At 42.6% G+C, this 26547-nt stretch overlaps 1 protein-coding gene across 1 annotated transcript; it reads right to left on the minus strand.

Moving 5' to 3' along the window:
* Positions 1–1430: 1430 nt before the first annotated feature.
* On the minus strand, positions 1431–21483 carry ALDOC (aldolase, fructose-bisphosphate C). The gene is made up of 9 exons (XM_073667858.1): positions 21328–21483; positions 17969–18090; positions 16524–16735; positions 15429–15483; positions 12099–12259; positions 11916–11999; positions 5302–5476; positions 4418–4617; positions 1431–2258 (listed from the first exon to the last, which is right to left on the minus strand). Exons 2-9 carry the CDS (start codon positions 18078–18080, stop codon positions 2163–2165), a joined length of 1095 nt encoding a protein of 364 aa, XP_073523959.1. The 5' UTR covers positions 18081–18090; positions 21328–21483; the 3' UTR covers positions 1431–2162.
* Positions 21484–26547: the final 5064 nt, after the last annotated feature.

A 26547-nucleotide genomic window follows, 5' to 3' on the forward strand; every position in this document is an offset into this window, starting at 1 on the left:
TCTTTCTGGCTTTTTCCACTCCCTATCTATAAAGAGTCTTGATCCGCTCATTGACTAGGAATGTGTGCCTCCTCTTCTGATCCAGGCCCCCGAACATGATATCCTGGACAGTTCTGGGAGCCTTGGTATCGGCCATACCCGTGGTTGCTCTAATAGCCTTGACTAGTCTTTCTGTATTGTCAACTGAAAAACATGGTCTACCCCCTCCATCATCCGAAGATTCTGATGAAGACGATGACGATAGGTCAGAGGGGGAAACGGATTCTTTTGTGATACGGGATTCTACTGATTCTTCTGAGTCAGAGGTAACCCATCTCTGCTTTTTCTTCTTCTTCTTACGTGAAGTCAAGTTCTTTAAGGAATCCCTGACTTCCATATGGATTAAGGTTTTCAGGTCCATAGAAAAGCTAGGGGACTCCTCTGCTATAGTTTTCTGGATACAATCAGAGCAACGGTTCTTAGTGTAGGAGCTGGGAAGGCTAACTTTACATAAGGCACATTCCGTATTGTTATTTTTAAAACTACCCTTTTTAGGTTCCTACCAAAACAGAAAGCAACGAAAAAACAGAAGAGCACATTACTAAGGTGAACTTTCATAAAGATCACTCACCACACTGCCGTTCAGACTAGGGTTCCAGAGACGGTGGTTGCCGTTCGCATGAACGATCCCATCTGGCAGAGGTGGACTCTCGAGACGATTTTTTCTGACTGGTTCTGCCGGCGCTCATTCGGCCCCCACTACTGTGGCTCGGATGATGGGAAGACTTACATGCTGCTTGAGCTGCTACCCATGTGACTGCAGCCCCTTACTCATAATGAAGGGGATGCAGACACTGCCATCTTCCCATCTTTATAAAGCATATGGGGGCCCCACCCCCTTCCGGGCGGCAGCGTGTTGCACAGGATCCCACCTGCGCGTGCACAGACCCAGCTGCTCCCGGAGCACTTGTCAACGTGGATGTGTCATGCCGATTTTCACCCCGACGCATGCGCAGACCCGGGCTTCCGGCGCACTCGTACCAGGGCGCGACGCGACCCTGCGCAGACCCGGAAGGCCTGCCCCAGGGTCGGACCCAGGTGCCAGTAAGATGGGGCTGAAGACAAAGGGCCCATCTGCTGCTTCTTCGCGGCCTCCAGGCGACATCGATCCCGGGATCCCGCTCCAGACCCCACTATCAGGTATGCGAGGCACCACCTAGAGGCTGACATCAAGGACAGGAACCAAAACTGATGCGGAAGAGAGGTACCGCCTTTTTATTCAGTAGGTTCCTGTCCTGGTGGGTGGATACCCTCTCTCAGGTGGTGCTATCATGGGAGAAGGGGAAAAATTTCACAAAAAGCTAAAGGCCATGTTCTGGGATATCATCCATTGATGGAAACTGCAGAAGAGAAATCTGAAGCTTATAGATAAATGCATGATAACCACACAATTTATTTTTAATTCACTAGAGTTTATTTCTTTGACTAGTTGGTACATCAGTTGCATACAGATAAGGACAACACTATTTTCACAATGCACAGGATTTAGTTAGCAACCCTGCCTTTTCAGGGATTTCTGCTCATTCTTTTCCAAGTTGTGTTGGTCAGTTTTCAGTGGAGTAGGTAGCACACAAACCAAGCAATCTAAAGATGTACCACAAAGTGCGAGACCTTTGACAGAACAAAACCTGGTGGGAAGGTCATGGATCACTGAATGTCTTTCCAAGGCATTACTACAGACTTCTAGATAGGGTCAGATATTGTGTGTGTGACAGAGGGTAAGAAACCAATGTAACAAGTCATCCAATTATACATGTGCTCAATGTTTCCTTCAACTGCCCAGCAGAGTGCACTCTTAAGTATATCATATATATTACCTATGTAAGCTTTCAATTTTTCTTTAAAATTGCTCTTAATATATTAGGTCTAAAAAATAAAGAGAAATCTAGTAGGAAAATATTCAACAGAACCAAGCGAGTTACAGTGCAAGACAGGAGTCAGATCCCATTGTTGCACCCAAGATCCAGCTCTTCCTGGCAGTGAACGAGTATGAGTAGCGAGGTGGGAAATGGCTGTGGTTATTCAAGCTTTGGCTGTAAGGGGTGTCCATGTGGATGCTGCTTGTAGGGCAGGGAAGCAGAGTGGACTTGTTCTGTAGGTCAGTGATCGGCATACTACCATACTCAATAGGCGTGATTGGCAACATATAGGGACTGGCCAGCCGACCCGGAGCCATCTCCGCTATGCTCATACTCTCCAGCAGCTGCTAGTCCATTGGCCTTTAAAAAGAAAAAAAGAAATAAGAAAATTGTGAAGTTGGCAGTAATTAGTTTATTTGCTAGGTACTTCATAAGTCCTAGTCAAACGAGTGACCAGTTCCTCTACATGTATTACAGAGTTTTATGGAGTCTCGACACTTTGCTGGTTGATGAGTTCTGCGGACTCTTCGGCCTCAATGTAGGCTGTGCACCAAGCTGCCCCTTGGTTTGAGTGATTAACACGACTAAACAAGAGCTATAAAACATATCAAAAATACATTTGGGTTTGTGCACACAACATCTTTTTTTCTAGACGGATTCCGCCTGCAAAAGCCCTAAAAATGCCACCACAAGAGACCTGACATATGTACAGCATATCGTCTTAACTCAGCAGTGCATAGATTACATCTTGTGTAACTTTTCAACCACTTTAGGTTTCGAAAGCCGTGAAGTGGCTAAATTAAGGGACCTGACCATTCTTCACGCAGATTCTCTGGTGTATAAACACCCACCAAAAAAAAAAAAAAAAAAAAAGAGGATTCAGGAAAGACAGCTGGCGTTTTCCAGAGGCTTTTTTCTATAGCAAAAACAATGCAGGTATCTTGAACGTTGTGTGCACATTCCCTTTAAGGGAATCTGTCACCAGGGTTTTGCTATGTAATCTGAGAGCAGCATAATGTAGGGGCAGAGTCTGATTCCAGCGATATATCACTTACTGGGCTGGAATAAGTCTGTCTGTAGTTTGATCAGCAGGAACTCACCATCTCTAGAGAACTAGTAAACCTGCTGCCAGGTAGTCCAACCATTCCTCCACTAGCTGTGTACACTGTGCATAGGCAGAAAGCTACCAGTGGTATGGATGTGGTTAGAAAGAGCTAAGCATTCAGAGAACTACTAGCCCTGTAGCAGAGAAAACAGGGATTTTATCTAAACGGCAGCTAGCAGCCCAGTAAGTGACACATCGCTAGAATCAGAGTCTCTGTCCCTAAATTATGCGGCTTTCAAATTAGGTAGGAAAAACCAGGTGACAAGATTCTCTTTAAAAGATTTGGACTCTTTGGGGAGATTAATTTACTTGAAGAGGAACTAAAACATTTTAGAGCACAAATCAACTCACAGGTGCACTTTTTTAAAAAAAAAAAAAAAAAACATTCTCGGCCAGCTCCACCAAAATGGGCAGAGCTGGGGCAGGACAGAGTGTAGCTAAATTTATGTCCCTGTGGTGGTGTTAATTACATCTGAAATGTACTCCAGTCCCTGCACACAGCAGTTATAAGAGGCACCAAATTAATGTCCCCCATTATGAATTTGGCACATCTTACTTCAGCGAACCTTAAGACTAGTGCACCACACCAGTCATACGTAATTGGGCCCTTAATATTTTACTTTACATTTTGTAGGCACTTTCGAAGCCCAGAGAACTCCAGCTGCTATGCACAAAGAGAAGAGTATAGATAAATTATAAAGCTTGTGACTTTCTATTGTATCTGTACTTCACTCTGAGCACAAAGACAAAAACTATGTGCTTCTGCCTTAAAAAGCTAGACATTTCTCTAGCATCTTTTTTAATCGGGGAGGGGTCTTGAACCCCCATTAAACTGGAAACATGGAGAGTGCCTACACAAAGTGTAAAAGTTTAGTTACCCTTTATGTGCATGTATTTTGGGACTGATAATCTTTCCAATACTCTGAGAATACATTGCGGAGCTAGTTCTCACATTTAACGCAGCCAGCAGCAGACCGTACATCACAAAAGGCAAAACCACCCAAAAGTTTTTAATCAAACCCATTTCAACATATTTTTAGCCCAAAATACATGTAATTAAAGGGACTGCATATATACGTGCATATAGCTGGGAACAGAGCTGTAGTGACAGAGGCTTCAGATCTACAAATCGCTCTTCAGCCTCATTTGCATATCAACGCAAATGCTGATTTCTCAGTAATAAAGGAATGGACTGGCCATGTAAAGGTATTGCTGGACTGGTCCTTCACAGAGCTGCATGCACATATAAATGCAGTCCCTTTAACTACATGTATTTCGGGCTAAAAATGTTAAAATGGGTTTGATTAAAAGAAAAATAATGGAACAGTTTGCCCACTTGGCCTAAAATACAAACAGATTTGAAAAGCCTTCAGGGATGTCCAACATAAGGTTTTAGAAGAATTAAAGATCTTACCAATGCCCGTTTCAAGAACTCTTCAGTAGCATCGTGTTCATTCTCTCGCTTTCCGCGCCAGGCATTTAAAGCAGAAGCCTGAAGGGCTCGTCCATAGGAGAAAGTGAGAGCCCAGGGCCTTGCTAGAGGACAGTTGTTGATTGCATTTAGGTTAATGGTGGCTTCCTCCTCGCTTTGTCCACCGGACAAGAAAGTAACACCTGGAAACAGAAGGCGCCCTCATCATCCAGGTCATCCCTTCTAGACACAAAGAACCTTACAACCTGCACTTATCGGCTGTGGATTAATACAGTAACTCACTATACAGATAGGACGACATCAGCGATTAAGTGTGGCCCTGATTCATCAAATACAGACATGAAGGGAGTGATCAGCTCACCTATCCACAAGTGTGCAGGATCTCAAAGCCAAAAGATAAGACCATCCACAAAGAGGTTGATCCAGCACTTCTGCTAAAAAAAACATGGATTTTATCTGATGGAATAAAAATTGTGTGTCAGAAGAGAGTCCTCATCAATTGTTCAGCTAAATCATCCGAGGAATGAGTCCCAAAGAAGATTAAGGTCTAGGTTGACATGTTTCGAAGTAATACTTCTTATGGCTTATGAGTCAGAAGTGTTACTTCGAAACGCGTCAACCTAGACCTTAATCTTCTTTGGGACTCATTCCTCGAATGATTTAGCCGAACAATTGATGAGGAGGACTCTCTTCTGACATGTTTTTTTAGCGATGGAATAAAAATTTTGTATTTTATCTGAAGTGCTGGATCAACCTCTATTTGTGACCTGATTCATCAAAAGGATTGCGCCAGAAATGTGGCTTAAAATGCTTTGGCGTTTTCAAGACAGTTTTGGCCAGCTCTGCCAAAATAGGAAACCCTTTACCTGGGACTGCAGGGGGTACAGTGCGGCGCAGGGCAGTGACAGTGGCCATGGCAATCTCTTCTGCAGCATATTTCTTTGAGCAAGCATGGCCAGCAGTTACCATGTTGGGCTTCAGTAGTGTTCCCTCCAAATAAATGTGATGATCACTAAGAGCCTTGTACACGGCAGCAAGAACCTACATAGGATATAAGAGTTTAGAATAAGACATGAACTTAAAGGGAATGTGACAGCTGAAAATTGCTGGAGACGATTCCTTGATTCTCAGGTGTATTTGCGGATTATTTTTAGCCCTATTCCATTTAAACTCATTCCTGTACTCTCCATCTCCTGAGGAAGCTTTAAAACAGTGAAACACAAGTAGGCAACTTATTGTTTTCTGCACCCCAGACAGTGTCCACTATGACTAAGAGGTGTATTCTTCTACTGATTCTTGTTCATATACAGTGGTGTGAAAAAGTGTTTGCACCCTTCTTGATTTAATTCTTTTGCATGTTTGTCACACTTAAATGTTTCAGATCAAACAAATTAAAATATTAGGCAAGTGATAACACAAGTAAAAACACAAAATGAAGGTCTATATTAAGGGAAAAAAAAATCCAAAGCTACAGGGCACTGTGTGAAAAAGTGAATCCCCTCCTCTTAAAACAAATTGAGTAGTTTATCACATCTTTGGGTGTTCAGTTAAATAGGACCTGCCTGACAAAAGTGAAGTAGACCAAAAGATCCTCAAAAGCTAGACATGCTGCGATCCAAAGAAATTTAGGAACAAAAGAGAAAGTAATTAAGATCTCAGTCTGGAAAAGGTTATAAAGCCATTTCTAAAGCTTTGGGACTCCAGCGAACCACAATGAGAGCCATTAGCCACAAATGGCAAAAACATGGAACGATGGTGAACCTTCCCAGGAGGAGTGGCTGGCTGACCAAAATTACCCCAAGAGGCCAGTGACAACTCATCCAAGAGTTCACAAAAGACCCCACAACATCCAAAGAACTGCAGGCCTCACTTGCGGTCATTGTTCGTGAATCCACCATAAGAAAGACTGGGCAAAAATGGCATGCATGGCAGGAGTTCTAAGACGAAAACCACTGCTTAGCAACAAAAAAAAAGATCCTAGTTACTTACCGGTAAAGGGATTTTACAGAGCCCATGACAGCACCACCCGAGAGAGGGTATCCACCCACCAAGGACAGGAACCTACTGAATAAAAATGCAGTACCTCTCTTCCGCATCAGTTTTTGTTTCAGAGCATGAGAGGGCCTCTGAAAAATAGGTTATTACATAACTACCACCTAACATTTCTTAATAAAAACACCCTAAGAAGTGCACACCATAAGTGAAAAAGGGGAGGGAATTAATAGGCTGCTCTCATGGGCTCTGTAAAATCCCGTTACCGGTAAGTAACTAGGATCTTTTCCCCTTCTCCCATGACAGCACCACCTGAGAGATTTAGGAGCGATCAGACACCAGAGGGAGGAATCACCGCTTGCAACACCTTCCTCCCAAAAGGACAGATCAGTAGAAGAGGAAAGGTCAAGACGGTAATGCTTGTAAAATGTAGCGGGGGGGGGGGGGGGGGGGGGGGGTGGGGGGAACGACCAAGTTGCCGCCTTACATATAATGTCGATGGGCACATCCGCCTTCTCAGCCCAGGAAGCAGCTACAGTTCTGGTGGAGTGGGCCTTCAGGTTCTCTGGAACTGGCAGATTGCTAGAAGAGTACGCCAAGCCAATGGTGTCCCTGACCCACCTAGTCCCCCTTGTAACCTTAAGCCCTTACCTAGCCCGCTGAAATGAGATGAATAAGGTGTCACTTTTTTCTCCAGGCCTTCGTTACCTCCAAATACTGGACTAGTACCCTCTTAATATTTAAAGTGTGAAGTTTTGGTTCCTCTGAATCTCTAGGGTCAGGATAGAAGGAAGGAAGAGTAATTACTTGTGTCATATGGAATTTGGAGGCTACTTTTGGAAGATTACTCTATCCATACACACCTGAGTGAACGGATGGTTAACTGACAGCAAGTGCAGATCACCAACCCTACGAGCTGATGTTAGATCTACCATGGCTGGTTTTAAAGGTGAGAATTTTCTCCAAAACTTCCTCTAAGGGCTCAAAGGGGGGCTTGGTTAGCGCTTCAAGCACCAGATTAAGGTCCCAAGGAGGCATCCTTGGAGGAGGAATAGGTCTAGATCTACTGCAAGCTTTAATGAATCTGATGATCCACCTATTTCACTGCCAAGTTGCAATTATATAGTGCCCCCAGAGCTGATACTTGTACCTTAAGGTACTGGTGGCTAACCCCATGCTTAAGCCTTTCTGAAGGAATTCCAGGATGGCCCCAATAGGAACCCTCCCTTTGGCGGACTGACTTGAGGTAGACAGAAACTTAGCCCAGGTTCTGCCATAGATCCTAGTAGTCACCGGCTTCCTACTCGCCAGTAGAGTAGTAACTAGACCTGGAGAAAACCCCTCCTGCGTTAGTAGTGACCTTTCAAAATCCAGGCCAGATCTTTGGGGATGGAAGACTGGGTCCTGCCTGAGGAGATCTGGGGTGTCTGGAAGAACCCATGGATCCGCTTGGGACATTCTCTTCATCCAAGTGAACAATGGTCTCTTGGGCCAAAACGGGACAATCAATATAACCCTCACCCGTTCTTCTCGGATCTTCCTCAGGATAGTAGGGATCAGCATTAGAGGGGGAAAAGGCATAGGCCAGGGTAAAGTCCCAAGGAATTTGCAGCGCGTCCACTGCATATGGCATCTGCTTTGTATTCAGCTTCAGGTCACAAACAGATGGCCGGACATTCTCCTTTAGGATTTTTTGGTGGATAGCAGAATTCATGGTTCCATTTACCACAGCAAGTCTTCCAGGTCCTGAAGCAGCAAAACGGCCCCAGATCACCACACTGCCACCACTATATTATACTGTTGGTATGAGGTTCCTTTTCTGAAATGCTGAGTTACTACTTCTACGCCAGATGTAATGGGACATACATTTTCTAAAAAGTTCAACTTTTGTCTCGTCCGTCCAGAGTATTCTCACAAAAGTCTTGGCAATCCTCAGTTTTGCAAGAAAAACATCTTGAGACAAGCCCCCCCCCCCTTCTCCCAGGACAGCACCACCTGAGAGAGGGTATCCACCAAGGGCAGGAACTTACTGAATAAAAAGGCGGTAGCTCTCTTCTGCATTTGGGTTATGCAGCAGGATTATGATCCAAAACACATCAGCAAGTTCACCTCTGAATGGCTTAATAAAAAAAAATAAATAAATAAAAAAATTGAGATTTTGGAGTGGCCTAGTCAAAGTCCTGACCTTAATTCGATTGAGATGCTGTGGCATGACCTTAATAAGGCGGTTCATGCTCAGAAACCCTTCAATGTGGCTGAATTACAACAATTTTGCAAAGACGAGTGGACCAAAATCCCTCCAGAGAGTTGTAAATGACTCATTGCCAGTTATGGCAAACGCTTGATTGCAGTGGTTGCTGTTAAGGGTGGCAATCACTTTTTCCCCCTTAGGGCCCTGTAGGTTTGGATTTATTTATTTTTTTCCCTTTCTTAAGATCTTCATTTAAAATTGCATTCTTTGTTTACTTGTTATCTTTGTCTAATATTTAAATTTGTTTTGTGATTGGAAACATTTAAAGTGTGACAAACATGCAAAAGAATAAGAAATCAGGAAGGCGACAAACTTTCACGTGTGTGCATAGGACATGGTCAATTTGATTAAAAAAATATGCTTCAGTGTAATACTTAATCTATTATATCGTTGCTACATATTGTGACAGCGGGTAGCTCATTATTATTCTGATATTAGATTGTTGTATTTATAATGTGAATAAGAGCCATTTACTATCATTTTGATGTTTAATGCAAAAGTAAAGGCTTGTAGCATACATATTACACACGTACAATTCTTATGATCTACCATATCTCCCAGAAAAGACACAGCTCAGATTAGTTTTTGCTCAGAAAGATGGATTAGGGCATATTTTCAGAGGATGTCTAATTTTTTTCGATAAACAATGCATAATTATTCTTGAACAAAAAAAAAAAAAAAAAAAAGGGAAAACTCAAATAACATCCTAGATCTGAATGAATGAAATATTCTCATTGAATACTTTGTTCTGTAGAAAGTTGAATGTGCTGACAACAAAATCACACAAAAATCATCAATGGAAATCAAATGTATTAACCAATGGAGGCCTGGATTTGGAATCACCCCCAAAAATTGAAGCGGAAAAACACACTACTGGCTGATCCAACTTTGATGTAATGTCCTTAAAACAAGTCAAAACGAGGCTCAGTATTGTGTGTGGTCTCCACGTACCTGTATGACCTCCCTACAATGCCTGGGCATGCTCCTGATGAGGTTGCGGATAGTCTCCTGTGGGATCTCCTCCCAGACCTGGACTAAGCAACGCCAACTCCTGGACAGTCTGTGGTGCAACGTGACGTTGGTGGATGGAGCGAGACATGACGTCCCAGATGTGCTCAATCGGATTCAGGTCTGGGGAACGGGCGGGCCAGTCCATAGCTTCAATGCCTTCATCTTGCAGGAACTGCTGACACACTCCAGCCACATGAGGTCTGGCATTGTCCTGCATTACGAGTAACCCAGGGCCAACCGCACCAACATATTGTCTCACAAGGGGTGTGAAGATTTCATCTTGGTACCTAATGGCAGTAAGGCTACCTCTGGCGAGCACATGGAGGGCTGTGCGGCCCTCCAAAGAAATGCTACCTGTAAGGCGGCGGCGTTCACACCGTGCAGTAGCTGAGGCAGTGACCCAAGCAAGTCCAATATAAGCAGCTTTTATTCAGCAAAACTTACAGGTAAACAGAAAGTCCTCTGGTTCGCAGCCGGGTTAACATAAATCCATAACAACGGTTGCCGTGGGTAACGGCCACGCCAGGCAGCTCAGAGCCTGACGGGTGCAGAGCCTTCCCAGGCGTGGGTTCAGCTATACACAGTCCTGCCGAGCTTTCCTGCTATGCTCCTAGCAGATCCTAACACTGAACAACACTAATCCTTAATGCAGGGTTTTTAAAGGACCTGTGGCAAGAGCCACTGAAAAACCCGGGTTGGAGGGAGCAAGCCGCCCCACTGCCTTCCTGTAGCCTCCCCCAGAAATTAAGGCCCTGCCGGGTTTTACTTAATCTTCCTTAGGCATATAGACTGACCAGGTCAATGCTCACCTTCATTCCTGCACTGCAGCTGCAGGTGTGTCTGTGACTGCAATGCACTCGAATGGATTTAATAGGTCTCTGTACTCATTCTGGGGAATATACAACGTCCCTTGTATATGATCCCAGTCACTGCCTCACACTCACCCCACACCATTACTGACCCACTGCCAAACCAGTCATGCTGAAGGATGTTGCAGGCAGCAAATCGCTCTCTACGGCGTCTCCAGACTCTGTCACATGTGCGAACCTGCTTTCATCTGTGAAGAGCACAGGGCGCCAGTGGCGACTTTGCCAATCCTGGTGTTCTGTGGCAAATGCCAAGCGTCCTGCACGGTGTTGGGCTGTGAGCACAACCCCCATCTGTGGACGTCGGGCCCTCATACCACCTTCATGGAGTCGGTTTCTAACAGTTTGTGCAGACACATGCACATTTGTGGCCTGCTGGAGGTCATTTTGCAGGGCTCTGGCAGTGCTCCTCCTGTTCCTCCTTGCACAAAGGCAAAGGTAGCGGTCCTGCTGCTGGGTTGTTGCCCTCCTACGGCCCCCCTCCACGTCTCCTGGTGTACTGGCCTGTCTCCTGGTAGCGCCTCCAGCCTCTGGACACTACGCTGACAGACACAGCAAACCTTCTTGCCACAGCTCGCATTGATGTGCCATCCTGGATGAGCTGCACTACCTGAGCAACTTCTGTGGGTTGTAGAGTCCATCTCATGCTACCACGAGTGTGAAAGCACAACCAACATTCAAAAGAGACCAAAACATCAGCCAGAAAGCATTGGTACCGAGATGTAGTCTGTGGTCCCCACCTGCAGAACCACTCCTTTATTGAGGGTGTTTTGATAATTGCCAATAATTTCCATCTATTGTCTATTCCATTTGCACAACAGCATGTGAAATTGATTGTCAATCAGTGTTGCTTCCTAAGTGGACAGTTTGATTTCACAGAAGTTTGATTTACTTGGAGTTATATTCTTTAAGTGTTCCCTTTATTTTTTTGAGCAGTGTATAATCAAACACCGGGAGAGAAGCAAATCAAGAAGGGAAAACAAAGACAATAGATTCCATCAGCATTTGGACATTGAAGAAAGGGCAATAGCTCAGCAGACAGAGGAACCGGCCACGCAGCAACAGGTCACCGGATCCAAGCCCAAAACTGAGCCATGAAAGTCCTTAAGCAGTCTTAACCTTGGAAGACAAGACCCTGGGGGCCCCTAATCCTCCACCCTGACTGTAACTAGGACTTATTTTTTTTGGAGAAGGGCTTATATTTCAAGCATACTCCAAAAATCCTGCCAAATCATGCTATAGCTTATATTTCAGGGTAGGTCTCATCTTCTGGGAAACATGGTACTAATGACTACAAAGGAAGAAGAGAAAAGTAAAGGGGTTGGGGGCAAAGTTTATCTACCGCGGCCCAAGCACATACCTTTTCAGTGACATACTGGCAGCGTTTCAGGTCATGGTCTCCATCAGGAAGGATTTCAGGCTCCACAATGGGAACAATACCGTTCTGCAGAAAAGAAGAAGAGCACTATACACTGCATCTATTCACATAATAATGTTCTTTGTAATCCCTGCCACAGACAAGATTACACAATAACCCATTTACCTGCTGGCAGATGCTGGCATAGCGAGCAAGTACGTTAGCATTCTCCATTATAGCCACAGAAGATGGGGTGTGCTCGCTGATCTTAAGCACACATCTCCATTTTGCAAAGTCAGCACCATCCTTCTTGTACTGAGCACAGCGCTCCAACAAGCCATCCAGACCTATAAGAGGAACAGAAAAAAAAAAGTTATGACAAATCAGGATTAAACACAACCTCCCCCTCCCCCCCAACACTTTGGCCTTGTCATCCTCACACACTGCAACTTTTTTTTCTCATTGTAGTAGTATGAGGGTAATGTTTGCAGGACAAACTACATGTTCTAGTGCCATCACTCTTAATACATTTCTATTGTTTTTTCCTTTTAACAACCTTTTGTAAAGGGAACCCATAAACTGATTCATGCTGCCCAAACCGAGGCTTTTCCCCCCAACTTTTCTAGGCAACTGACAGATCCCTCTTGATGCACAGACGAGACCTATAGCAGTGTGGGGAGAAGCTGACCACAGGCAGCGCAGGACTGGACTTATTTCTGCCTATTGAACCTGGATACATTTTTAAACTATATTTTCTCTGAAATACTAGAGCATTACAGGAAAATAAAATATATACCTGGCTGCAATTGAGCAGCCAGACTGATTCATGCCGTCCAGGATTTGGCCAGCACAAATCGGTTGACAGGTTCCCTTTAGGAAGCAGTTTAGTTTAGGAGCCAGTTTGCTTGGCTACATTCTGTCACACAGATAAAACATTAAGCACAGCCATCCACAAAGTTGGATCTCTTCCTTGATGGCTAACAAATTGCTGTGTGCTGCTGTATAATAAAGTCTTCTCCCTGGTGTTTGGGTGTTCATATCTGCTTCTTATTGAAGTAGGAAACTGCATGTCAGGGGGAGGGGGGGGTCATCAATTTGCTCCAGGCTATATATGCAGCTTGTTGATATCAAAAGGGTCAACAATATTCCTCCAATCCAGATATATTACACACAAACCACAGTTATATAAACTAGGTTTTAAAGGAAGATATACCACAAAGCCAATAAAATCATTTATTTTTATTTCATCAATTTAAGAACATAAAAAACAAGTAAAAAGCAGGGCCCCTATTGAAGAAGCATAGCGAAACGGCGGTGTCGGGCAGTTCCTTTCTAAGGAGACCTCCAGGCATATACTAGTACAGACAATTCACGTGTAAGTATTATGGTATAATGATTGTTTAAATCCTGATGTCATTATACGCACCCATAATGTATTCTTTAATAATGGTTCACTTGAAGTTTAAAAAGTGCAACTCCTTTGCTATTATGCCAGAATATGAAATCATAAGTATATATTGAATATATTTGCCTAGATATAGGGACAGACACTTGTCTAAATAGTCTTTCTGGCACTTTATATTTTAATATACTGTATTTAAAAAAATTTATTTGAGCACTTTATATTTATATATGATCTTATATAGGAAGCGACACTTGTCTAAAATACATTTTTGCCCTATGTACTGTGCATAATATTATTCATATCATCTTTAGCACTTTATATTTATGCGAGTAATGCAATTTAGATATAATATTTGTTAAAGCTATTATTTGGGATTGGTGAAATATTGGCATCTCTACAGATATTTTTCTGATAATAAGTGATGTTACAAGTGTTTAAGCTGATCTGGAAGGGTCTCCTTTTATTAGTTTTCAAGGTACCTGCTTTTTACTTGTTTTTTATTATTATGTTCTTAAATTGATGAAATAAAAATAATCATTTTATTGGATTTGTGGTATATATCTTCCTTTAAAACCAAGTTTATATAACTGTGGTTTATGTATATATGCAGCTGCCTTATTATATTCATAAGTACAGAGAGCATGGTGGCCAAAATATACACATGAAGTATTTCAATTTTTTTCTGTAATGTCATTATGAAAAATTTACAGTAAAGGAAGGTACTTCCTATAGAATAGATTGGCCAAGAGAGGTGACAGAAGGACAGGGACCCAACAATGAAGGATACCTTGACATCAGCCAATATGTGTGTGCGCCCAACAGCCAGTCTATGTGCCAAGTACTTTCCTTTACTGTCATTTTTCATAGCATTACAGAAAAGTTTTTTTAAATATCTCATGTGTACATTTTGTAGCGCTTTCACAAATTTTCTATAGTAGCAACGTAGTTTCTATGTCTCAGAGCAATTACATTTAGCAATTTAGGAAGCGACTTTGACCTTTCTATTGAACATGTTAAAGCTCAGCACAAGTTCTGAAGTATAGCTAATACAACAGCTCTGCTACTCAGAGGAGAGCCCACCCTGCCAGAAACCAGGAAGTGAGGAGACTGCAGAGCTATGAGCTGCTCAAGAGACAACCAGCAACAGGGGCAGACATGCTAATGGTGCAAAATGTGCAGCCACACAAGGGCCGAGAGGTAAAAGGGTCAACTACCTCCTCTGAAGCAGATGGAATTGTGCATTATGTTGTGCTATTGAACTGCAAAGGGCTTATATATTTTTGCACAGGGGCCCTCCTCTGTTTGTGTCCACTTGAGAATAATCCTGTAAAAAAGGTCTATACTTCAGTGGTCCATCCGATTTTGAGAGGAGGCCTTTCATTTTTCATCCATATCTAAGGAATCCCCCATGGACTTTAATGGTGGAGTCCTACCCGCAAAATAGTTAAGAATAGGACATGATCTCACAGATCAGACACATGGAACCATCTGAGTCCATGTGCGCTCCGTTAAAAAAAACAAATGGCCTTTTTAGAACATTATAGCTTTCCTTTTACTCGCAGTTGTACTGAAAAGTGCAGTCATATGGACAATATGTTGGCAGCTTGTAATGCCCAAACCTAGCCGAAGTCTAATTTTTAACCCATTAACACCCTGCTATGATATGCTACAGACTACTAATTCTGAGGGGAAAAAAATAAAATTATATATACACAATTTTTTATCGCGCTGTGTTGACCAAAAATAAATAAATTGGATATTACCGAATACATTTTGCAGGATATTTTTGTGATAGAATTCTATATATTCTAGGTGCATGACCCATAGGTTAGTACAATAGGTGGCGGAATAACAATAATATAGTGTAGCTGAAAAGCAGTGTCCCATGTCAAGAATAAGTATCGCCTTTCCACATCATAGGCATTTCCTGGGCACAATGGGTTATTAATTCACAGTTTTGTAGCTTTGAGCAGTTTCCTCATGGGAGCGATTACATGTCACATTTTCCACTCTCTCATTTCAGGCACTTACAACATCTGCTCTCTGGCACCTACACGTCCCATTCTTGCTGTGCCCCCCATAAGTTGACGTGGGGCCATCACATCACTGACCTTGAGTTGTGGTTTCTCCATCCGTACCAGCAAGAGGGACCACTCCTTTATCAACCTGCCATAAAAGAGACACTGCTCAGCAATATTTGGCACCCCAGATAGAGACATTGGTGATAATATTAATAATTTATTAATGTAGAGACCCCACTGCTGACTAATTAGTTTTGGCGTATTCCCAGGACTGCAGTATGGACTATGGTTTCTGGGTTATCTAATTTGCTGCAATCCATGGCTCTAATAATAGACACTAAACAAGTGGAAGAATAGATGACCTCTCCTTTACCCGACCTTCAAATTCCAGAGTCCACCCGGAACAATAGGAGGGATATAATAGGAAGGTTGTGAACAGGAAACCGACAAGTTTTACTTTTTTTTTTTTTTAGTTCCAAAAAGGGCTTCTTCTAATAATCTGCAACAACACGAAAATATGGAAACCTGGTTGACCCCCCATTTACTGTTAAATAATTTTGTTAGGTGTTCAATGAGGTTCTGCCATTTTTGATAAAAGGTATTCACATTTGTTGACAGCAAGAATAGTGCAGGCAACATCTCCAAAATCAGAGTCAGTTCAGATTTCAAACCAGTTCGGATTGTTTCCAATATGAAGTCTGTACTGCTCTTCATACAGTGGCGCCATTACATACAACCACCAATGTTTTTTTTCTCATAGACACTTGATTTAGAGTCGTATTTTGCAGGTTTACTCCCCTGTCTGGTCTAATATCAGGACCAAATCAGAAGATGAGGCAACTGTCTAATGTATAGCAAGTATTGGTCTAATTAAAAAGGGTTGTCCACTACTCAGACAACCCCCTTCTCAATCCTAATCCCAAGGCTTCCCCCTTGTAAAGTATACTCCCCTCTTCCAGCTGTTTAAGTGTTATTATTGTGCAAAGGGGAGACATAGGGATTCAAAAGAGGTATCCAAGTAGTGGACAACACCTTTAATGAAGCCTGGTCAGGATACTCGCTGGACATCAGGCGATTGCCTCAGCAATTGAACTGCGTCTCTTTACATCCAATGTCTGATGGGATGGATGGGGGAGGGGGGGGGGGGTATTTCTGGACAATCCCTTTAATTCTATATTTCCTCACCTTGATTCCTACAACAATTCCTTTATCCTTAATCATCTTCACAAAGTTGGTGCCGCAGTCTCCTTGCTGGTACATAGTCTCGTGGAAGAAGATGACGCCTCCAATGCATTTCTCCATGCGTTTGTCACCTTTAAAGAGGAGCTGGCGGTAAAGACGCCTGTTCTCCTCCGTGTTCTCTACTCCAATACCAGTCAGACGCTTGGCCATGCTCCCTATGAATAAGCAGTAGAGCAGGAATTACAGTCATCCCAGACTAGCAGCACTAAGGAAAGTACAAATCCTATTTATACAGAACCCAGTCTCATTGTCATAATTTTTTTTTTTTTTTTTTTTAATGCACGGAAATTGAGCAGATTAAAACGTAAATACTAAAAAGGTAGGAGAGAGGGGACGAAGGCTGGTGCTACAGAGTGATATAGATCACATAACACAAGTCGCAAACATTTCTGGGTTGTAGGAAATGATGTTTGCCACTTGATCACTACAGAAAGCGATTACAATCAGAGCCTTAGCAGATTGAAGAGATCAGTATTTCTTTTTTATTGTTATTTCTAACCCCAGTTTTGGCCCTTATGCCAGACCATTTTTTTTTTTTCTCCCAGTCACTTTCCTATTTTCCCTGGAGCCGGAACTTTTTTTTTTTTTTTTTTCCTTCATTCCACAATTCACACAATACTTACTAGTTCCATAATGAGGCTTTGACATGTGATTCTTTGTTCGCATTGAAAATACACTCGAGAATTATCCAACTTGCCAGTGTGCCTATCTGCCAATCAGATCCTTATAGGGCAGGGCCAGAGGGATGGGCAGACACAGGAGCCATTATTAGGCCTCCTGTTTCCTTAGAAACAGTTGGCATCCCCGTGACTGTGGTGCAGGGTGCCAATAGGCTGACAGAGGGCGCGAGTTCCCAGTTGACAGATTACTCACATACCGCTGTTGACTGAGACAGTATTTAACCTGAGGGGTTAAATACTGCAATTTGAGCTATGGCCAGTCTAAACACACACAGCAGGGTCCTGCTGCAGATGGCATGGGCACAACTCTTGTGTCCGTGCCATCTATCAGATGTATCTACATACCAGACTATGTGAAATCACCAGCAATCTGGACATACAGTCACACCCATTTGCATGAAGGGGTAAATATATATATGTATATAACCCGTTCACTGCTTTAGCTTTTTTTTCTCCAGAAAATCCCCTTAAAGATTATAAGTAGCAGGATTAGAAACTTTATAATATAATTAACATGGTGGCATCATTCTATTCTCCTTCAAAGGAAAGAAGAAGAAGAAGACTAACACACCAATGAGACCCCCATTTATTTTTATTTTACCACCATAGATTGGCATGTAGAAAAGCAGACCAAAAATACATAAGGTAGTGGGAAATGGATGCCTAGTTCACCCTCCTTACCCTAAACCACTTATCCATGTCACTTACCCACAGATTCATCTGCAGCAAGGATGCCCTTCCCTTTAGTTACAATCTTTTGAGCAATGTCCGACAGCTCCTTCTTCTGCTCCGAACTGAGTGCTGGGTATTGGTGGGTCATCTTGTAGGATCTGTGGGATGTAGAGGGTTAAAGTTGAGCAGGGGGCTGGACACTATGACCCTGGAGGTCCCTTCCAACTCTAACATTCTGTGATTAAAAAGGTTTTACACATTTGCGCAAGATCAGGAAAGCCCCTTTAGGAATAAAAGTGAACCTGGTGTCTGGTTCATACTGCCCTACATGACTGGTAAGTTTTCCTCTGAAAATAGCAAAACTGGATTGGGACCATAAGCAGAGACGAGATTAGGTGACTGACAGGTCTATCACTATGGAAGAGAACGATCAATCACTAGGACTGGTGCAAGGAGAAGAAGATGGCCAAGAGTGGGGCCGGACTAATCTCTGCCTATGGGCCCAAACTAGGTTTTAAACCCCATTATGCCGATAGCAGATGTCAGTCCGAGAATTAACCCTTGCTTCCTCTGGGTTGACACACAAGCATCCTGTAATCAAACTTAATATGCTTTACCCGTCCAAGGATTGTGGCCTTGGAGAGCAGTAAACAGATTACAGCCCTGTAAACCTCTTTAAGAATAGGCCAGGCAGTCTTCAGGCTCCACACATGGTCTCCTAGGAACAGAAGCTGGAAGGTCACAGGCGATACGTCAGCTTCATAATTCATGAAGGTGATGGCTGATGAAGTAGACACCATTAACCCTGAGAATCTTCATACTGTACAATGCATATGTCCACTGATCATCGAGGGGTTACAGTGCAACTTTGGGTAAGTATAGAGCAACACTGAGTCCCTGTGATAATCAAGCTTAGCTCATCAGCTGACTAACGTGGCTGCCATGCTGACAGCTTCCAGGCTGCCATGGCGATAGTGTTCTGGTGGAGCGGAGCCTCCCTCAGAGGAGATGACACAGCTGCTAGAAAAAAAGCTCACAACTCAGAAGGCCTCATTCAGATGATGTTCATTTTTTGCATGATTAAAAAAAAAAAAAAAAAAAAAAAAAAAAAAAAAAAAGGAGGGTCGATTCCCAGCAGTGCTTTAAGATCAGATTTTTGGGATTTGGATAGAACCTTGTAAGAAAGACACACACTGAATGGGGTCTTAGTAATGAGCCTCATCAATATGCCCTTCAGGTGACTGTAGATTTGGCAATAGTCACTATTTTTCCACCAGTGATAGATAGAATAAATATCTTTTTTTTGTTGTTGTTGTTGTTTTTTGTAGATGAAACATGTTTATTATATGTTTTACCCAACAAACTAAAAAGAAAAACCCCCAAAGAAAGAAAAAAGAAACCCAACCCCCACAAATGTATAAGCAATGCATATTTTTCCATGTACTGGATTAATTGATCAGCTTGTGGCCCTGCCTCACCTACCCCCACCCCCTATATTTTTTTATTTTTTTTTTAAGTGCATTTTTTGCTCAAAAATATTATGCGCCAAATTTGCAATCAAACTCACTGGTAAATATCTTCTGTACTTTAGGTGTCTGGAGTATTCATTAAAAGAGTGCACACCCCACCACACACACACACCTCAGGACAGTGATTGACATCTGGCTGCTGTGGATCTGTAATCCAGCAGCCTGTCAATAAGGGCTCGTTCACACGTCCATATTTTCGGTCTCAGACGAGGTGCAATTGTGAGGGGAGGGGAGAGATCCTCCCACAAATACATCAGACTCAATCTATACGGTGTATTATCTGATTGCGCCAATTAGCTAAATTTTAATTTTTTCCCCTCTTTTAGCAAATATAGCAGCGATCCTGTGCTCCCACTGGCCTTACCTAGGGGTGCATAATGTGGGGAGGTCACGGAGAGCAGTTTTCCTTGAATACATATTGTGGTAGACCACTATAAAAAGGTTTAAAAATAAATACTATAAATATATCCGGTAAGGTGCCGGAAATGTAAGTGGATGTGATGTAACAGGTCTCCTCTTCGGACCTCCATCATACAATGACCTTGTGGTGTCCTCCTCCTACAGCAGTCACTGTCATCCAGCGGTAATAATGCATAGCGCGGCGAGGATCGCTCCCATTACCAGGCGCTAGGTCACTACAGCAATATCTACCCGATCAGTTTTACATAAACTCGTCGCATTACATATTTCAGGGTTAAGTCATAATTTGAGGTCACAATGAGAATCCCAAGGTGACGCCCCTTAGAGATCGATATGGTCTATTAATGACTAAGATGACAAATAACCCACTGACAATCAGTACAATCCTGGGGGGGGGGGCGCCAGGTGGGGTTTCTTCTGTTTCCATGTATTGCAACAGTCCGCTGTGACACTAACGCTTGTCATGGGGACGAGGAGCAGCGAGAAGGTGGAGGATGGGAGAAAATACACAGACGCACATCTAACAAGGGGCCCAGAGCTGAGCTTCAAGGAAACATCCATAATTCATCACTGGACAGAACTGTCACCACCTATACAGGCAACGCAAGAGAGAATGTTCTCCTAAAAGAATAATACTAGTATTGAAGCAATAAGGCGGCCAATATACAGCCTGCACGGGCCCAGAGGAACAAATCTGCTGAGCTATATAGAGATATAGGAGTGAGCGATGCACCCGGGCAAAAGTGACATCTAGGAGCCACAACTGACGAGAGCGGTGGAGGGAGCACCCAACTTTCCCAGATACAGAAGGTTCTGGTCCACAGCAGAATATTACCCCTGGCAGCTACACAGGGGACATGCTGCAAAACACATCCTATGGCAGCATCCCCGCCTCCAGAATTACAGTTATGGGTGGGTTCTACCCTCATGAAGAAATACAACACTGTTACAGGTTGTAATCCTAGGTCTATGGCAGGGACCACTGTGGAGACTCATAGGAGACCTGGCAACTGATGGGGAGGCAGAAACCGAAGGGAGCAAGAAGAACCCCTCCCCCAGCAGCTCCAGATTATATAACCAGGATGTAGGGGGTGCATTGGGGGACTAGTAATCAGTAGTGACCCAAGGAATCAGGACATTTTCCACCAACACATGTAGCAGAGCTGAGCAGTTCATATGGTAGAGATCTCGCTCAACCTGCTCCGTCTCTTTACATGGGACTGCAAATAAACCTGCTGCATTTACCAGTGCAGTCACCAATAACACGGTCAGCTCTGCTGCACCTGCACCATGTACAGGGCTCATCACTACCAGAGCTGCTGGGAGCACACCCACATCACCCTGCAGCAGCTGATCGCCGTCCGCACCAGCAGCCGCCATCAGTGAGCAGCAGCCATCTCATCGCTGCATCCCCCGCCGAGCTCCCCGGGCCGCAGTCGCCCTCACCTGTAGTCGGGCCGCAGGCGGACGCTCCAATGTCTCCGGTAATAACAGGATTCTGCTGCAGAGCTACGTGACTCCGGGGGTCTAATACCCGCTCCTGGCCCCGCCCCTCCGCGCTGATTGGGGTGTGACGTCACTCTATTCTTTAGCCGTAGCTTGCTGACGTCACGCTTCTCACTTCTGGATATTCCCTTCTCCTCTGGGATTTTCTGGTACTTGTTTCTTCAAGGTATAATGGAAGCTGGGCGAGTAATGCTGTATACAGGCTGCTCAGTATATTGCCTGCATTATTAATACAGCTATGGTCAGCACTGTATAGTGATGTTATCTATCTGCAATGGCTGACTATCATGCATGCTTTGTGTTACTGCTAGTGTACGGTCACAGTGTCACTTTCTGAAGGTCACCATTGTTCTGCCAATCCCACTAATAAGGAGACTGGGGCATGAATACTCACTGGTATCTATTTGATTTGATCTGATTTTTTTTTTAATCCATTGTATGTTTTTAATTTTGTTTTTATTTCCTTATTATCCTTCAGAATTTGACTCTCCATATGTAGAGTGAATATCCCATTGATGTCCAACCTCCCACATACCGAACGCTGGGATATATGGGAGCAGTCCCTGGAGGAAATAAAACATTGTCTGGAGTTTCCCTACCTATTTATTCTGTTTTTCGCTTGTATTTTTATTTTTTAATTATTTATTATTTTTATATTTTATTTTCTTTACTCCATATTTTTTTATTATTTTTCAGTAATTTGTTTTTATTTTTGTATATAGCGCTATTATCTCCTTACCATCTGAGAATATGTACTATTATATAAATCATATTTCACTATTTATGAACATTGTTTTTCTTCACTTACCTTTGTTGACATCCCATTATATATTCTACATCTTTTACCTTGATGGCAATTGACAGTGTCTTTTATTCATATATATTCATGATTATTTGCACCTCTACCCTGCACAGCACTTTATTCTGGTCTCACCCACAATTCTAGGGCTACTAGCTTTTATTCCGCTTTGTATCTATATACTATATGTACTGATCGTAGGGCACCTCCATGCTTCTTATCTGTCTTTCCCCTGGACTCCGAGTACATGGCTGCTGTTGTGCGCATGCTTGCTTCATCCAAGTCCCGTGTGTCTCTGATGGCCCGCTGTGTTCCTGCGCCCATGACGTCAGGGGGAATACCTTCCCCCGGTGCTGATACACGGCAGGAGTTCCAGAAATGGTGCAGACATGGGCAGCACGGTGGCTCAGTGGTTAGCACTGCAGCCTTGCAGCGCTGGGGTCCTGGGTTCAAATCCCACCAAAGACAACATCTGCAAGTTGCTTATTCTCCGTGGGTTTCCTCCGGGTTCTCCAGTTTCCTCCCACACTCCAAAGATATACTGATAGGAAATTTGCCTGTGAGACCCAATGGGGACAGTGATGATAATGTCTGTAAAACGTTGTGAAATTAATGGCACTATATAAGTGATTAAAATAAATACAGATGGGGACAGATGTACACATCATGGTCTGAAGCTAATGGCGCACATGTAGAGACAACCCATTTGGATATATAAGGCACACTATCATACATTACTATAGAAGCAATACACCGCTCGTCAAAGCGACAGCAAAACACACATCAGGGCTTAACCGGCAAGTGTCCTTTTCCCCCCTCACCATTATGGGTAAGCCTTTCAAATGAATTTACATCTTGATATCATGCTTTGATTATTCTGACTTACATGGCATACTATGACACTTAGATGGCTGTCTCTTCAATCATATGGAAATACTTTCATTTGAGTACATAGATATAAGATACTACTTTCTTCTATTCTTGTTGCACTTGCACTTTAACCTCATATTCTGTTATGGAACATCCTTATGTCATACTTTGTGTCTCATTATATGTGTGATTATGCATATACATTGATATCAACCTCTTCTGGCTGGTTTTAATTTCTGGCTTTGTCTTGATCTTTTTCAATAGCCTTAAACACTATGGCTTTGCATCTATTTAACAAATAGGTGGACACCTTGCTGTATTCTTCCTTGTATCCTATCTGATGGACCTCTGCAAATGTATTATTACATGGTTTTATCTTTTGTATTAATAAAGAATTATTGTTTTATTGAATTCTTTCGATGAGTTGGATTACTCCATTTTTTGTTGTGTCCTATTAAGTGGGAGTATATCACCTCTATACCGCACTTTATTTGTTGGGGAACTCTTAATCAGATCATGTTCCTGGCCCATTATTTTGATTGCTGCTATGTCCTCTTTATTTATATATATACAGTACAGACCAAAAGTTTGGACACACCTTCTCATTTAAAGATTTTTCTGCATTTTCATGACTATGAAAATTGTACATTCACACTGAAGGCATCAAAACTATGAATTAACACATGTGGAATTATATACTTAACAAAAAAGTGTGAAACAACTGAAAATATGTCTTATATTCTAGGTTCTTCAAAGTAGCCACCTTTTGCTTTGATGACTGCTTTGCACACTCTTGGCATTCTCTTGATGAGCTTCAAGAGGTAGTCACCGGAAATGGCTTTCACTTCACAGGTGTGCCCTGTCAGGTTTAATAAGTGGGATTTCTTGCCTTATAAATAGGGTTGGGACCATCAGTTGTGTTGTGCATAAGTCTGGTGGAAACACAGCTGATAGTCCTATTGAATAGACTGTTAGAATTTGTAATATGGCAAGAAAAAAGCAGCTAAGTAAAGAAAAACGAGTGGCCATCATTACTTCAAGAAATGAAGGTCAGTCAGTGCGAAAAATTGGGCAAGCTTTGAAAGTGTCCCCAAGTGCAGTTGCAAAAACCATCAAGTGCTACAAAGAAAATGGCTCACATGAGGACCGCCCCAGGAAAGGAAGACCAAGAGTCACCTCTGCTTCTGAGGATAAGTTTATCCCAGTCACCAGCCTCAGAAATCGCAGGTTAACAGCAGCTCAGATTAGAGACCAGGTCAATGCCACACAGGGTTCTAGCAGCAGACACATCTCTTCAACAACTGTTAAGAGGAGACTTTGTGCAGCAGGCCTTCATGGTAAAATAGCTGCTAGGAAACCACTGCTAAGGACAGACAACAAGCAGAAGAGACTTGTTTGGGCTAAAGAACACAAGAAATGGACATTAGACCAGTGGAAATCTGTCCTTTGGTCTGATGAGTCCAAATTTGAAATCTTTGGTTCCAACCTCCGTGTCTTTGTGCGACGCAGAAAAGGTGAACGGATGGACTCTACATGCCTGGTTCCCACCATGAAGCATGGAGGAGGAGGTGTGATGGTGTGGGGGTGCTTTGCTGGTGACACTGTTGGGGATTTATTCAAAATTGAAGGCATACTGAACCAGCATGGCTACCACAGCATCTTGCAGCGGCATGCTATTCCATCCGGTTTGCATTTAGTTGGACCATCATTCATTTTTCAACAGGACAATGACCCCAAACACACATCCAGGCTGTGTAAGGGCTATTTGACCAAGAAGGAGAGTGATGGGGTGCTACGCCAGATGATCTGGCCTCCACAGTCACCAGACCTGAACCCAATCGAGATGATTTGGGGTGAGCTGGATCGCAGAGTGAAGGCAAAAGGGCCAACAAGTGTTAAGCATCTCTGGGAACTCCTTCAAGATTGTTGGAAGACCATTTCCGGTGACTACCTGTTGAAGCTCATCAAGAGAATGCCAAGAGTGTGCAAAGCAGTCATCAAAGCAAAAGGTGGCTACTTTGAAGAACCTAGAATATAAGACATATTTTCAGTTGTTTCACACTTTTTTGTTAAGTATATAATTCCACATGTGTTAATTCATAGTTTTGATGCCTTCAGTGTGAATGTACAATTTTCAAAGTCATATAAATACAGATAAATCTTTAAATGAGAAGGTGTGTCCAAACTTTTGGTCTCTAATGTATATATATATATATATATATATATATATATATATATACACACACATATATATAATATAGTGCAGATCTACATCATAGGAAAACATTACAGAACAGTATTGGTGGGGGTGCAGGTAGTGAGACCCACCTGAATTACTAGAAGAATTTGGGGGCTGATTCATCATCGCTTTTGCGCCATCAATATGGTTTTTGTGTTGGGTTCAGATGAGCAAACGTAAAATCCTTTGTTTTTCATCCAGAAAAAAAAAAATTCCATCCATATGGTGCTCTGTATATCTGGTTTTTAGATCCATATGGCCTCCGTTTTCTGCATCAATAATTTTAAAAGTAATAAAAGGCTAAATACAGTTTCCTATTTAAAATAAATGCAAAGGATCCGTAAAACACGGAAATGCACTATAAATGCAAGTGCATTTTTTACCTGTGGATTTTCCACATCTAATGCAAGTCCATGGATAAAATCTGCACATAAAACTCAGCATACACACAAGAGAAATGTTGCTGATTTCAATCGCACACCGGAGGTCAGTTTACGCTGCGTTACAAATTAAAGCACAGTGTGCAGGAGATTTCTATAAATCCCATCTACTTTGGTGGAACTGTGAGATGCTAGGTGTTTGGTGATCCCTGCGGCCAGGGCCGGACTGGGATTAAAATACAGGCCTGGCACACAAACCTCAGCAGCCCACATATAAACCCTTTCTTCTATCAATAATAATTAGCTAGAGTAAATTTTGCTCTACTTGGCCATGCCCCTCATCATTCACACCCACTTAAGATGTCATAAAAGAAAAAAATGTTTTCAACAATTAAAAAAGTGTAAAGTATTAATGTTTTGATTTTTTTAACCCCTTTACCCCCGAGGGTGGTTTGCATGTTAATGACCGGGCCAATTTTTACAATTCTGACCACTGTCACTTTATGAGGTAATTACTCTGGAACGCTTCAACGGATCCCCCTGATTCTGAGAATGTGTTTCCGTGACATATTGTACTTCAGGATAGTGGTAAAATTTCTTCAATATCACTTGCGTTTATTTGTGAAAAAATCGGAAATTTGGTGAAAATTGTGAAAATTTTGCAATTTTCAAAATTTGAATTTTCATGCCCTTAAATCAGAGAGATATGTCACACAAAATAATTATTAGGGAGCTATAAGGGTTAAAAGTTGACCAGCGATTTCTCATTTTTACAACAAAATTTACAAAAACATTTTTTAGGGACCACAGCACATTTGAAGTGACTTTGAGGTGTCTATATGACAGAAAATACCCCAAAAGTGACACCATTC

This window comes from Phyllobates terribilis, unplaced genomic scaffold (genome assembly GCF_046119375.1).
Source record: "Phyllobates terribilis strain yellow unplaced genomic scaffold, ASM4611937v1 Scaffold_2__4_contigs__length_985480577, whole genome shotgun sequence".
NCBI classification, from domain to species: Eukaryota; Metazoa; Chordata; class Amphibia; order Anura; family Dendrobatidae; genus Phyllobates; species Phyllobates terribilis.

Coding starts and splice junctions, on each gene's coding strand:
- ALDOC (XM_073667858.1), bottom strand. CDS start 18,080: ATGACCCACCAATACCCAGCACTCAGTTCGGAGCAGAAGAAGGAGCTG. Junction 16,736..17,968: donor TGCTGCAGATGAATCTGTGG/GTAAGTGACATG, acceptor GCTTATTCATAG/GGAGCATGGCCAAGCGTCTG. Junction 15,484..16,523: donor GAATTGTTGTAGGAATCAAG/GTGAGGAAATAT, acceptor CTTTTATGGCAG/GTTGATAAAGGAGTGGTCCC.